Consider the following 15,823-nt stretch of genomic DNA (forward strand, 5'->3'; position numbering starts at 1 on the left):
TGTTTTTAGTTCTAATCTTCTTAATGGAGTTAATCAACTACCTCTTAGGTGGAAGAAAAAGCAGTAACTTTTTACATTTTTTCCCAGTGTATTCAGTCTATTGCCGTGAACACCAACTAGCAGTCAAAAGATCTGATGGAAATATCTTTTAATTTCATAATGCCTGGAAAGACTTAACCATAATTAATGCACATTGTACATAGAATGTATGATTCTATGTATAATGTGCATTAACAATGGTTTAAGTATGTCCATGCATTGTGAAATTAAGGAGTTTTCAATCATGTCTTCTGACTGATAATTAGTGTTCATGGATATGCTCTGCTAGTCTTCTGTCTGTTGTCCTGCATATTGGCTGCTGCAGTCCTTACACTGTATGTTGTAGATTAGGGGTGTCAAACTTGATTTCATTGAGGGCCGCATCAGAGTTGTGTTTCACTTTGGCATGGGCATGGCCAGGGTGGGCGTGGCCAGCTCGACATCACTAGTGTCAGGGCGCCTGTGGTGGTCCAAGCACTCTGCCAGCGAAAATGGAGCTTGGGAGGGCTGCGTCCGTTTTTGCTGGCAGAGTCACTGCGGGCCAGTCCTTGGCCGTTTCCAGGGCAGCCCTGCGGGCCTTGAGCTTGACACCCCTGTTGTAGATGGTCTCCTGTGAGGTTGAAACACTTTTATCTGAACAGCACTGCAAAGATAGTAACACACTTCTCAAGAAAAACAATGTGCCCTGTTCTGCGCTCTCCCCAAGATGATGGTAATTGCCTTCCTGGTTAACTGTTGAGTAACTTCTATCTCTGCATATTTAAATTCCTACCCTGACTGCTTGCCTATTCCTAGATCAAGACCAAACTCTTTGTTCTATCTTTTCCTTTCATTGTCTTAAAATACAGACAACAAACGTACTTTATTCTCTTTTCCCTTTAATGCCTTATATTAAATCAGAGGGCCCAGGATTTGGCATATTGTAGCACCTTTGTACTGTGGGATGTCTGGAAACAATACTGTAAATACTTTTGTTACTCCAAAGAACTCAGTTTACCTTGTCTTTTCATGAAAGACAACAGTTACTATTAAAATGCTTTCCTTTTTCTTTGACTCCTCTGATGAGTATGAAGGTTAAAGGGACAGGTAGGATCTTCTCTTGCAGGAAGTTTTGAAGATGGGGAAACCTTTATGTTATTCCTGGAACTTTGTGTTGGAAAGGGGTTTGTATATCATAGAATTAGAACAATCCATTTAAATCATTGTTCAAACTTCAGGAATCCAAATTCCTACCTGTAGCACACTCTGCTAATTGTAAGAAGAATTGGCAAAGAACAGTAGCAATTTCACCAACTTTTTTATGCCTTCTCCAGAGCTTCCTATAACAAAGTATTTTAGAGTCTGGGTGAGAAGCAGTCATAGGCTTGGAAGAGAAATGAGATTATTATTTTTTTTCCACAGTGGGACTTGTTTGAAAAAAAACAGTCTGCTGTTTTTTTTCACAACTACATTGCTATCAGGATAGACTGCCTCTCTGCATCTTTGAAAAAGAGACAGAACCTTTTCGCTTTCGTGGGAGTTTGTGGGGGACCCCAGAGATTGCTTGTTTGGGGGAAGGACCACCAGTGTGTGCTGTCCTCTCTTAATGTGCTTGCACATCTCAAGGGAAGGGGGTTGTACTGCTAAGTACATAAATAGAGTCTTAGTTGAAAAGCTAAGCTGATATTACTATATATCTTTAGGAATACATATACTGTATGACAGCTTGGCATAGAATAACTATTTGCATTTATATCTGAATGAGCACATTCTGGAATCTTTTTACAGATATTTGTGGAATTTGATCGGTGCAGCTGGAAGCAACATGCTTGGGTAAAAGTTCATGCAGAAGAAGTTATAGTTTTGATGCTGGAAGGTTCCCTTGTTTGGGCTCCTAGAAATGAACCAGTTTTGCTGCAAGGAACCAGGGTGTCAGTTGAACATTGGCCTGCATTGGTGAGTACTTTCACCATTTGTTATACTTAATTTGAAGCAACTTGCGTAATATCAGATTTTACTGTATGAGACCTAAAAACTACTTGCCTTTTAGATTACTTTTTGGCTAAAATGGATTTAGGCTGTAGAGAAGGGGGAAAAACCTTACTGAAATGAGAAAGAAAATTACAATGGAAATTTTTTTACCCTACAGGTAGTTTGATTTGCAAGCATTCATTCAGCGATTGCTCAAAATTACAATGTTGCTGAAAAAAAATGACTTATGACCCGAGCCTGAAATTACAGCCATTGTAGTGCCCCTATGGTCAAGTGATCAAACTTTGAGCACTTGGCAGTCCTCTGTGCTTAAAACTGCAGGGACCCTTCAACTCCTCCATCTGCCTTTTTCTCCCTCCAATCTCTGCCCTTTTCTCCACCCTTCACCCTGCCTTGGGAGGTGGCAAGCAGCCCCAGACCTGCAATTCTTGCTTAACAACTACAAGGAGAACCAAGATTCCCAAAATAACTCAGTCTGGTCCCATGATGTCTCACTTTACAAGCGTACCAACTTAATGATGGAAATTCCATCCCAATTTTGGTCATAAGATAGGACAAGCTGTATTATTGGTATCATTCTATATTGACCCTATGTAAAAAACTAAGCATATTAGTTTTTTTGGGATGAAAACGTGGCCACCTTCACTTTTAAAGAAAATTATATAATTCCTTTTAGCAGATGAAAATATTTATCAGACAAAATTTTGATTATTCTGATCATGTTAAAAATAATTTGAAAGTAGAGAGCATTGTGTATTCGTGTATGTCTGTGCTGTCTTCCTAATGTGTATTTCTACTTTTGTTCTGTTTTTATTGTCAGACATTCACTCCTTTGGTAGATAAACTGGGTTTAGGGTCTGTGGTTCCAGTAGAATCTCTTGTAGACCGAGACTTGAGATTCCTGTCTGATGCTAATGGTTTACATCTTTTTCAGGTAAGTTAGTCCAGAATTGTACATCTTTTATTTATCATGATTTTAATATGATTTTTAATTGTGCTTTGTCTTCAGTTTTCATCCATCACGTTATCTTGTTTGGGAATGAAGGGAATGCAGTAATTAGGCAAAGTACTGCTAGGATCTATCATGCTGCATGATAAGCAACCTTTGCAGTGAAATGGAGATCTGTGAAAGAAAAGTTATTTAAAATCCTATTTTAGATGTCTCCAGAAGTAACTGTAGAATTTTACTATTGAGTCTTTTTTTAAAATACAAAGCACATCAGTGCTATTGCAATTGGCTAAGAAATAGTGCAACTTGTAGAGGTGTTCGGAGATGGCCTTAATGAAAATATGTGGCAACTGTTAGTAAAATATTAGCATAGCCCAGAAAAACATGAGAAAGTGCTTTAGATAACCCTGCCTTGATTCTTTGGTATAGGAGGGAGGGAAGGAGAAAGTGGTCAGGATTCTGTTATTATAGTCTATATCAGTAAAGTTCAATTCTTAAGTTATCGACTTCCTGATCTGGTCTACTGTGAAAGGCTGCTAAGTTTTATTCTATGATGCTTCTTAGTACATGTTAAATAATTGATATTTGAGGCTGCTTTAACATTTGTTTGTGCTGGAAAAGCTTATGTAATGTTGCATTTGGGCAGGTTGGTCTTCACTGAAATCAAACTTCTTCAGTTTAAAAGCGTAAATGTAAATAAATGATGGCACCTCCATCAGAATTCTTTGAAGAAGTGCAAGAGTTAAAGTGACTCTAAGGATGTGTCAGAGGATGCAGAGTATGGCTAATTACCAGTTTCGGTTTTGAAGATATTTAGTGAGTTGGAACGCCACACAACTTCCCAGCTAATATTGGCAGTGTTCTTACAACATGATACATGGAATATATTGGAAGACCTGTTAAGGCCTGTGCCAGCCGGCGTACTGGGGAAAAGCATGGCACCATAACTTGAGCGATAGTACTTGCCTAGAGGACATTTCCTGGAATGTTGCCAAGCCCATAGTATCAGAGCTTGGATAGCCTCAGTCTTACAGTCACTATTTTAGCTGTTTCTCAATCATTCTTTCAGAAACTTGAGCCTACCAACAGTGGGAGCAAATGGGAATTTCAAGGAAGGTGAAGGTTGTAGGAGATCTGTATTTCTGGCTCCTGGCCTAGGGTTGGATTTAAATTATGAGTTCTTCAGCCAGATTTTGCTGCAGAAACTTTTTGTGTCATTTGGACCACTTATGAGAAGGTTTTGGAGGAATATTTTCAGGCTACCTACTCTTTTAAGTATTGGCTGGAAGGAGAATGTCAGCTGGCCACACTCTGGGAAGGTAGATTTCAGTATATACAATACATTGGATTGATCACTCCTTCCAGCATTCACTTTTAAAACCAGGAACCAGGACTCTAGATTCTTGAAGTCTGTTAGTTTTGGCTATTGCAATTAAATTATAGGTCTGTCTATAAAAAACACCTTCAACTACAATCTTATGGATGAGTGGGCAGACTTATATCACTGAAACCTGGGTGGAGAAGTAAGGGGTGTTCCTGCCTTGTGAATCTCCTGGGTTTCAGTTCTAATATTTGACCTGGACTCTGGGTATAGGTAGGCCTCAAATTACGAGCAAAATTGAATCCAGAATTTTGGTTGCAAGTCATTGCAGTTGTAAAGTCATTAAGTGTCTGATCGTAAGGCAGTGGCTACCTGTAGTAGTAGAAGAAGATAGCTGTTCTCATCCATGAGGCTCTCCTGGCATCAAGTGTCACTATTGTGTAGATAACTAGATGTTTGAGACCTTGTTTGTGCAGTTGGGCCCAAGGGGCCAGATGGGTTTGCAGATTGTGTAATGTTCCACTTGTTACAAGTAGCATCTGTTCCAGGAATACCCAGCCTGGTTGCTAAGGTGGTGATGGAGTTCCCCTGGCTAGAAATTTTGGCCTTATCTTCTGGATGGTATGGAGCAGCCGACAGGTTCATAGTTGCCATTACAATTATGAACCAAGTTACCAACATGCACGAGAACATCTCATTTTTGTTTTGAAATAGAGGCAACATCTAAAGGGGGGCATTGAACTCCACCCCTTGCCAAGAAGTGATCACACTCTGATTTCAGTAGAATTTAAGGTGCAACTCCCCCACAGTGGGGAAGGAGCTGTTAAAAGAGTGCATGGAGAAGAAGCAATAGAATGGACATCTAGAGTGTTACTTGAAGATCCGTCTTGAATTTGACATACTAATATAAGCTTATATTAGAACCTACACAATGGTGAGTGGCAAAATAGAGGATTTTTTTTTTGCTACCCCTATTGCCTATGCTGAATGCTGTCCTGTGGCCCTTTTTAAAACAACACATTCTCTTTTTAGGGAAGGAAGTTTGCCAAGAGCATCAGAAGAATTATGTGAAGAATTTTCACATATTGGTAGACAAAACCACTGAAATCCAAGAGGACTGGAGTCAGGCTGGACTGTGCCAATAGAGATGACTGGGGCCTTGTGAAATGATCTGCGATCATTTTGAGTCTGTGAGGCCTAAGATAGGACCCTCTGCAGTATCGTCTCGACTACATCTAGTTGGATCTTTTTCCCAAGATCTCTCATGAGATGGCAGGGGTTGGATTTGAGCAAATATCAATGTTTCATTTGAGTGAGGGAATATTTCCATCACCCTTGAAGGTGGCTGTGGTATACCTGCCTCCAACCTTTCTTTTTGTAGGAAATATTGTGGTGGCCCTACAATTGCAGAGAGTCCTAGAGGAGGCAGATTATTTGGATTTTTTGCAGTCAGGTTTCGTGCTGGTATGCAGCACGGAAAATGCATTTGTCATGCTTGATGGCCTTTGGAGATATCTGTATCAGGCAAAGCCTCCTTGATCTCTTAGTGACTTGTGATTCCATTGACCAAGATATCTTTCTGGACCATTTCTAGAAAGATTAGAGTATAGGGCGCTATACCCTATTGTCGTCGTTCAACTCTTTTTCAAAGGACATTTCCATTCAGTGATGATGAAAGGGGAGAGTTCTACTTTATGGAGTTCCTCAGGCTTTTGTCCTCTATCCATTTCTTTTTAACTTCTATATGAATGGACAGGTCATCCACCACAGAATGGGACAATTCACCTCAGCGAACTCACCACAGGACGATTCAATTATTTAAAATGTAAATTTTTATCATTCATATTTCACTTTGTCCCTCCTTTTGCATCCTTTCTTTAATGATTCTGTTCCACCAGTTCTTCGGTATTAGTGTAATATCTCGTCCTGCAGTGAGTTGGCCATGGTCAGTGGTCCCTTGGGAAGTTGGTTGCAGTGAGTTGGCCATAACAAACTGGCTGCGGTAAGCTGGTCACAGTGAGTTGTCCTAGACTGCTTCTACCAACACTGGGTTCGGTATCATCAGTATGGTGATGATGCCCAACTATACATCTCATTTCTGAACCAAACAGCTTATGTAGTGGAAACAGTGACTGAGCCGTCATAGTCTGGATGGGGAAGAAGAGACTGCAACTGAATCCTGCAAGATGGAATGGCTTTAGACCTACCAATTTCAAGAAAGCGCCATTGTTGATTCTGAACAGGGTTGTATACCTCTGTTCAGATGTACACAATTTGAGGGTTCTCCTAGATTTACGGTGCATGTTTAAAGAGGTGGCAGTTGTGGCCAGGGGGACTTTTGTTCTGCATCTTAAACATCAGGCAAGGAGTCCCTGTTTGCAATCACTTATGGTCTACCTGTTTTGACTACTGTAACTCATTCTGTATAAGGCTATTCTTGAAAAGGATTTGGAAGCTGTAGGTATTACAGAACTTGGTGGCATGGCAGTAATGGGTATGGTCCAATATTCTTGTTGTCTCCACTGCTTTGGGAGTTGCACTGGTTGCCATTTGGCTTATGGATGTAGTTCAGGGTGCTGGTGGTTTAAAACTTTAAAACTGTACATGGCTCTGGACTTGACTAGCTGTGGAAGCACTTTCTCCTATATTCATTTGCTCATTCAAACAGATCAAATAAAGTCACTCTAAATCCCATTCCTATCAGACCATCAGTTGATAAAATCTCCAGAAACAGGCATTTTTAGTCCCCCTGCCCAGTAGAGATCTGATAAGCTTCATCCCTCTTGAGCTTCAAGAGAATGTTCCTGTGATGCAGGAGGATGGTGTGCTATAGTTGGGCTTGGAAGTGTGTGGCATTTGTATCCGTCAGTTTTTAATCTTTAAATTTTATGTTTTAATTCGTCACTTTTTTATGTGGGGTACTTGAGATTTTGAATTACTGTTTTTTGTTGCTGCTATTACCCACCATGAATGGGTGGCATACAAGCAAGTAAAATGTGGATGCAAGACTTTCAGTTTAGCGTATGTGCTGTGGAAAGGCTTTAACACATATTGTTATCCCTAATTAAAGCAGTATAAAGGTCGTACATAATTTCATCAGAGTATCTGTTCTGTTTCTCTAAGGTTGTATTTGGCAAAAATATCTATCAAACTTTACAATGTGCTTGAGAGAAGGAGCAGAACTGTAAAATAACTTTTAGAACTTAGAAGCAGTTCTAAAACTTGGGCTCCTGTCATTATCTGTGAACAAGTTTGGCAGTATTAATCATGCTTTTATCTTACTTCTCATCTATTTTTTCATATTAAAAACATGTTGACAGATGCCAACAGAAAGTCAGAGCCAAATTCTCCAACAGCAGCCTTTATTAAGAGAAGCTGTCAATGCATTGATTGGGGATCAGAAGCTTCAAGAGATCTTTAGCAGAGGTAAGATCAACAAAAAGCCTCATTTTGTTTGAAATGTTTCTTATGTTCCAGGCTTCTCAAGCCAAAACCTCAAAATTAGTCAAGTATTGTTCTGCATCACCTGAAGCAGCTTTCTGCTGTTCAAGAAGTGGGTTTCAATATTCACAGCCTTAGAAGTAAAGGCTGCTATCTGCAGAGCATTAGATAAGGGTTCTGCTGGACAGTATAGGCAATATATCAAAATGTAGGGCTTAGCTTCTTTTGGTCTTGGGCTTTTACTTCCCTTTTATGTTACATACGTATATTCCTAGATTTTAGTTTCAAATCTCTGTGTTGAAATATTAAATGTGTCCAGAAGCTATTATTATTGAGCACTTGCATCCATTATTTCAAGCTTCAGGAACATGTGCTTTTTAGAGTACTATAATTATCTTTATTCAGCGCTTCCTTTGAAAAATATTCGTAAGTTTCAGCTTGTTCAAAATATTAGAATTGAGATTGTTGATTAGGGCATAGTTCAAAATACTGGTCATGATCTTTAAAAGTCCTAAATATTTTGGGATTAAGTTATCTGAAGAATCACGATTTCCATTATAAATCTGTTCGTAACTCAGTCTTCTTTTGGCCAGGGACTATTAAAGAATATTTGAAATGTATAGAAAAGAGGGCCTTTTCTCAGGCAATTATATCTTCCTCAAAGTCTGATCTCCTTTCTAGACTTTTATTGGCATGGTAGACCTGAACTATTTTTTGATGCCAGAGCACATGGTTTTAGTTTTTTACTGATAGGTTTGTATTTTTTTTCACTCATTTTATGCTTTGAATAGAGGTAGATGGTTGGTTTTGTTGCTGTCCTCATGGCCGAAAATTGGGATATATAGTAAATCAAAGATGAGTCTGGTATTACTATAAATACTTGAACCAAGAGTGAGTAATTATGTGAAAAAATAATGTGTGTTGTAGTTGAAAATTCTGGAGAACAACAAGGTGCATGACCTTGTATTGAATAAAGGCATTTTGTCCAAGGGTGTCCTCCAATTCCATTTCATGTTTTCACTAGTTATTGCTAATTTGATCATATAAAAGGTGATTGAAAAAAGTAAAAAAAAAAATAGAAGTTACTGTCAGCAAGTTAAAATATTTTAAAATACATTTTAGAAATTGATTAATTATCCTATACATTTGTGGTAGCTATTTCTCACAATATTACCTCTTAAAACATATTTACTTTATATTCTACAAATACTTAAAAATATGAGTATGTTTTGAATATTAAGAAATAAGCACTTTTGTTTAGGGTGGTTTTTTTTTCTTAAATCTTTTGGGGGGGGGGAAGTATTTCTGTCTTATATGATCATGTGGAACTCTTTTCCAGGACTTTACAGTATACAGGGTCAAAAAGTTAAGGTGTATCAGCCTGAAGAGGAAATCAGCTGGATCTCTGCGGTTGTGAGTTGTCAAGATCCTCTCACACGTCTGATGGAGGTGGTTTTGACAGAGGTGTGAAGCTTTTCTTATGGGGTTTTGAGGTCCAATTTCCTCATTTCAGTTTACTGAACAGTATGTTACTGATGATCTCCCTGCTTTGTTTGTATAGCAAAGTTGATACTTTCCCTAGTAGTCTTTTGATGACTAGCTGTTCTACTTATTTATGAAAACATTTGTGCTAAGAGCATGGTAAATTTGTAAATTATGCTTACTATAATTCTATTATGTTTGTATACATATATTTAATTCACATTTAGTAGTAACTGTAACTTGTTTTTTGGTCCTTGAAATGATCATAATTTTATACTGTTCTGCATTGAAATCTCCCAAGTTTTGCAGTTGTGAGTACTCTTTATTTGGATCATAACAAAACTTAATTTTTTTAATGGATGCCCTGCATGTTTGTATGCAACAAATGCTCCTAGTCATGGCTTCCCCTTAGGTTCTCTATTCTTCGTTGGTCTCTCTAAAGTGTTCATTTTATCGTAATTATTTCTCGATTATTTTATTTAAGATTTAGTTGGTACCTTCTTCCGTTATGACATTGAAGGTCCCGTTCTGTAAGTGCCAACATTCCTGGAGAAACTTCCTCCTCTTGGATGCACATAAATTACCGTATTTTTCGGAATATAAGACACACCTACCCTTTTTGGTTTTTTTTAAAAAAAAATTTTAAATTATTTTTTAGATAAGCACACAAACAAACATACAATGTATTTTCTTTGAACAGAGTATTTGGCCGGTTCACAAATTTAAACAGTGTTCAATTAAATTTACAATTTCTATATTTCCTTTTTGCCATATTTATTTCTCATCTACTTTTTTAAAAAAACCAATATTACCCTTCATTCTCATCTCTAATCTTAATCAAATTCAATTTTTCCCTTCTATATTATACCCGTTCCCATTGTCATCTATTTTTATATCCATCCTCACATTGGTTAATTATTTAATATTACAATTGTTTAATACAAATTCACCATTTTTATATAAATCAGTTATAACTATTTTTGTATATTAATCAATATGAACATGAATATTCCAATTATTTCCATGCAATCCAATTTCTTACAAATCAATTATATTTACCAATAATAATAAACCAAATAATTTCCCCCATATATTCCTCCAAACCACAACTTAACCATTTCTGCTTTCAACACAATATACAATTAATAGCATCTCAATTATTACAATTCCCTAGTTAAATAGACCTTTTTTTCTTTTGTGTTTTAAAATCTTGAACTCTCCTCTTTTGCCCTAAATTTCCCATTGTTTGCACCTACCTTTTTTGGTGAGCAAAAAGAAAAAGAAATCTCTCTCCCTGCCTCATTTTGTCACTTTGCAGCAGAGCCTGCTTTACTTTCAGTTTCGTTTTAGCTAGGGAAAAAAAAAATCTGCTCCAGCACTTTGCACCAAGCAAAGAGCTTGCAAAACAAGAGCTTGCAAAAGAGCCTATGCAAAACAGCTGAGAGCAAATCAGCTGAGAGTCGGGAGGCCGATCTAATCAACTTGTGCTAATTAGCCTATGCTGAAGCTGAATGGGGCTGTTTTTTTCTTGCTGTTTGCTTGCAAGGAGGTAACTGCTGGGAGGCAGAGGCCAAAGGGTGGGGACCAGTGGGTGGGCAGGGCTACGTTCGGTGTATAAGACGCATCCAAATTTTCACTCCTTTTTGGGGGGTAAAAAGGTGCGTCTTATACTCCAAAAAATACGGTACCCTTATTATGCCTGGACAAAGAACATACACTTGAGTCTTGTGTTGTCATGGATTAAGAAACCAGCATGACAGTGCAAGTGGCTTCCTGGGAAAAACACTGAAAGCAGATTATTCCACAACGTCTGGTGCTTCTGCTTTTTCAGTGTTTGTATGCTGGCCCAAGTTCTCACAAGGCCATAGACATGAAAACTAAGGTATGTACTTGCAGATAAGCCAAGAATTTTAAGTGCCAAATACATTCCAAAACTTGGCTTTGGTTTACCTACATATTTTACCTCATATTTCCCGTATATACTCATGGATATAGCAACCCTCAGATTTGAAACCAAAATATGGATCATCCACAGGTGGCACATCTTTTCTGGTATTTTTATAAAAATTTGAAGGTCAAGTTTATTTGTAAGTGGACTTCCATATGCATGTATATTGTAGACACTTGAGATCAGTCATGTCCAATTTTCCAGTTTCTGGATGATCTAATATAGGTTGTGGTCTATTATGAATTCATTCTGTGCATCCTCATTCCACAGTTTAGGGCTCTGTCAGAGTTAACCATCCCTTTCAAGGTTTGTAATGCTCGTTACAAAAAAATGAGATTAATGGAAATGTATTTTATTTATTTGAATTTATAGCTTCTAGAGAGCTTCTAGATATTTTCTAAAATCCATATATTGCAAGTAGAATATATTTAAAAACATGCATTTGGTTTTTTTTTTAATATGCTGCTAAACATCTTGCATTTTTTATTTATTACATTTCTTAATTAAATTTATATGCTGCCCATCTTGTGGTTTGAGGCAAATTTTTTGAGAAGTCAGGTCCATTTATGCAAGCAAAAAAACTTTAGAATGTGCTACCACACAATAAATAAATGTTAGTATCTTTTGAAGATGGGGTACAAAAAAAGTGCCACAATTTTGTGAGATTGTTAAATCTCACAAGATTACAGTTATTTCATCCATGAGATCTCATTTTATGCAAGAACATGTCACATTATTTTGGGATTTCATAGGTAGTGTTTTAGGACATTGTACTCCACGTGTTGCCAACTCTTTCAATACTTATATAAAAATCCAGAATATTATTAAAATGTATTCTGTTCTGCCCGTGGATTTTTATATCAACTATTTTTAAAATCTTTAGCAGCTTTCTCTGCTGCCAAGAATGTGTAATAAAAAGTAGTTATGGAAGAAGAATGTGCCTACCCAAAGTCTCACCTCACAACATTAGTATCCTTATTCTATCAAATATTTGGTTTATTTGCTGGTATGTTTTTATGCAGATTGTTGGATTCATGCAATTGGACTAACAGCAGCTTGTTCAGAAATAATAGCCTTTTGTGTATAAAAAAGGGAGATAGAATGTATCTGCTTCTAGTTTTAAACCATGATAAGTTTAAATGTGATATGAGCATAAATTTTTGTTTAATTTAAAGTCTAACTAGAAGTAATAAGACCAGTTAAATTGTAGGTTATGGTCCTGATTTATTTCCTAACCAGAAGTTAAAATGAACCAGAGCACTCTGTACTTTAAGGAAATCGTAGTTTATTTTAAAAAAAGGAATAAATATTTCTAGTTTCCTATTTTAGTGAACCCAAAGTTTGATGAAACTCATACATCTAATACTAATAAGTGATTTAATATTGTGTCCAAATTGAATTTTGATCTCACTCTCTGTAGAACTGCAGATGGTACTGGAGGGAATATAAGGAATATCTCATTCTTTTATTTAGGAAAAGTGATACCTTCGGTCTTATCTTTGTATTATCTGGTATAATTGAAAATCACAGCCACTTTGAACGCCTTCTGTTTATATAAACAAAAGCATTAACACAAGTTATAATACCTAATATTAGAGTTATATAATTAATATGTAATTAGAATAATTTTCAAATAAGAGAAATCAGCTATAGCACATCATATAATAGGCCACATTTAAAACAATAAGTATGATAAAGATACGAGATGTCAAAACAGAAGTTGACATAGCTTGGGGACATACTTTGCAGATACTTTGCTGCTTTATGAACAGTGTATTTTTTTTCTCTAATACTGGATTTTCTTTTCCTTTTTTTTTTGTTTCTGGATTCATTGCATAAAAAAACAGACCGGCGAAATCAAGTCAGTAGATCCTCGACTGATTCATGTAGTGATGGACGCATCTATTCAGAATGAGGTATCATGTTTAGTAGATCATGATATAAACAGTTATGGGCTAAATAAAAGTGTGTAGCTAGAGCTCCATTGTTTCTCCAATACCTCTAGGTGGGTCTAGTTGTGCTACACACAGGTGTGCATACTGTTCTGCACCTGTTAGGAGGCTCTAATCTTCCACCTCTCCCTAATTCAGGGAAGATTACTGTAGAGCAGGGGTGTCAAACTTGCGGGCCATGGGCCAGATGCGTCACATTCTGGCTCTGCCCACACCTGGTTTAATGAAGGGGGAAAGTCCCGATATGTCACATGATGCCGCTGTGATGACGTGAGTTTGACACCCCTGCTGTAGAGAGATGAGACTAGTGAGTCTCTGTTATTCAGTGATTATATTATGATTGTGGTCAATTCTAGTGAAGATGGTGAAACAGACTATGTTGCAGGGGACTGATAAGCATCTACAATAGACTACTTGAGGACTTTTAAGGACTGCATGTGATTTGTGAGCTGCATATAGCTAACTGTCAGAAGATCTGGCTCATGTTATAATTTATTTGAGCTTAGTTTTGCATGTTATATGAACCCAGTCATTGTGATATGTAAGCCAGGGTTTATTCAAAAGGAAAGTGCATGATTCCAGTCAGTTCTGGTTCATTTAATAAACTATTTTAAATAAAGCTTGACTGTTTCTGATAGATGAATTAATCAAAGTAGTTATCTTATTGTAACAGTTTGATAGAGCTTTCATAATTATTTGTTTTGCTTATGTAAATTCGATTTGTTAATTATAACCAGATCCTATTCACACTTAAGCCATATGGAATTCAATCAAACATAGCCTAAATTGGCAGGCATGGAATTATATGCAAGTTAAGAGCCTTGGTAGTACAAGGGTTTAAGGCACCCTGTTATTAAGCTGCTTAAGACCAGCTGCCTGCAATTACTGCAGGGTTGGAATCTCGCCAAGGCTCAAGGTTGACTCAGCCTTCCATCCTTTCTAAGGTAGGTGAAATGAGGACCCAGTTTGTGGGGGCAATAAGCTGACTTTGTATAAAATATACAAAAGGATGAAGGCTATTGCTGAGCACATTGTAAGCCGCCCTGAGTCTTCGGAGAAGGGCGGCATATAAATCAAATTAAAAAAAAAAAAAAAGTTAATGAATGTCAAGTTACTTATTGATCTATTATTTAACATAACTTCTAAATATTATTTAAAGCATCTTACTTGTTTAAAGTTCCTTAACATTAAGCAACATTTCTTAAAATCTTTGGGTAGACAACAATACTGATTTCTACTGACTTTGTTGAGAGGTATGTAATGTTTTTTATCTATTACAGGGGGTACCCCTAAAGGCAGGTAAATCCTCCAAAGGGAAAAAAAAGAGAGAGTGTGTGGATGGGAAAGATGGACGAAGAAGAAAAAACACTTCTGATACTGGTTGTGACCATGCTACAAAGAAGCTAAAAGAGAGGGGCGAAGTAGATACTAATGGAAACGATGGTGGTGACGCAAATAAAGGAGCATGGAAGGGAAGCGGTGACATGACTCTGGATCCAAAGACCAAGCAACTTCCCCCATTTGTTTCTCCAGTTAATCGAAGTATTCGCTTTGCCACATACACAAAGGAGAATGGACGAACTCTTGTGGTCCAAGATGAACCAGTAGGTGGTGACACTCACGCAACCTTCACTTCCTTTCCTTCAGCTTCTGCGCAAGCCCTGTTGAGTGGCGCTGGAAGTGAAGAGATGACAAAATCCCTAGAACAGAGCAGTCAAGGTTTAGTGGCAGCTCCCACAGTAATTGCTACAACTGGGACAACGCCAGCTACTGTACAGGTCTCGGATACTAGCCTGTCGGCAATTTCTGGTCAAGAAAAGCAGAAAACAGGCCGTTCGCAGATACAGGGAGAGGTAAGTTGTTTATTACCTGTGTGAAGAATACCTAGCATTGTAAAGCTGATGACAGTATATAGAATGCTGAGACTTTTTGGGAATTGCTAGGATTTTATATCAGACGGCATCAAAGGATACGTTATAAACTGACACATTACAACTTTGAATTTGTTTTTACACACACACACACACACACACATTTTGTATAAATTTGTTCAGTTTTGATGGGGTCACAGAGATGGGGAATGTATAATAGGATCTTGGAACAGATTTTTTGTAAAATTGCAAGAGTAAGTATTCTGTCAAAAAGGCTACATGCAGTACATGAATAGAAAGTAAGAGCAATTATACAAGTGTATCCTTCTCTTGCCTCATTTAGACAAAAGATACTAATTTGCACATTAAATGAAACTGGAACGCAAAAGTATTCAGTTTAGTGAACACTAATTATCTTAGTAAAAAGTATTTTTTAAAAAGCAAGTTATATAATTATTTGGTGAAGATGGTTTATTAACGGAGGTATTTTTACAATGTGGAGCAAGCGGGGAACTGGATCTTGTCTGGAAATGGGATTCAGAATCATGGTTTCTGTTTTCCTTTTGCACAGAGAAAAATTCTATGTGCAGGAGAACATACTGAGTCATTGCTCCTAGTCTTGCCTTTCCCTGCCTTACATAAAGACAGTCCAGGATAGAATGTCCTTTATTCTTTCTCTGATCAAAGAACATACGGCAGATTCTGAAGTAATTTATCTAGGATTTGTCTTCCTCCATCAGAGAAGTTATTGAAGAAGGCAGAGGCCACTCTTAATAAACTTACTGATTTCACTCACATTTTCTGTTCACTTCATGGAGGAAATACAAAGTTCAGGCAAAGGAGAACAAA

At 37.4% G+C, this 15,823-nt stretch overlaps 1 protein-coding gene across 4 annotated transcripts in view; it reads left to right on the plus strand.

The window, feature by feature from the left end:
• The window catches only part of KDM3B (lysine demethylase 3B), a 48,210-nt gene that overhangs the window by 7,130 nt on the left and 25,257 nt on the right, over nucleotides 1-15,823 (plus strand). For all 4 annotated transcript variants that reach the window (XM_060688453.2, XM_060688452.2, XM_060688454.2 and 1 more), the window contains exons 2-7: nucleotides 1,807-1,974; nucleotides 2,831-2,944; nucleotides 7,601-7,706; nucleotides 9,061-9,185; nucleotides 12,999-13,067; nucleotides 14,384-14,956. In XM_060688453.2, the coding sequence (XP_060544436.2) occupies nucleotides 1,807-1,974; nucleotides 2,831-2,944; nucleotides 7,601-7,706; nucleotides 9,061-9,185; nucleotides 12,999-13,067; nucleotides 14,384-14,956 (1,155 nt within the window). The remainder of the gene's footprint in view (nucleotides 1-1,806; nucleotides 1,975-2,830; nucleotides 2,945-7,600; nucleotides 7,707-9,060; nucleotides 9,186-12,998; nucleotides 13,068-14,383; nucleotides 14,957-15,823) is intronic.

The sequence above is a fragment of the Pantherophis guttatus genome, chromosome 2, assembly GCF_059756535.1.
Source record: "Pantherophis guttatus breed Tessera chromosome 2, ASM5975653v1, whole genome shotgun sequence".
Taxonomy (NCBI): domain Eukaryota; kingdom Metazoa; phylum Chordata; class Lepidosauria; order Squamata; family Colubridae; genus Pantherophis; species Pantherophis guttatus.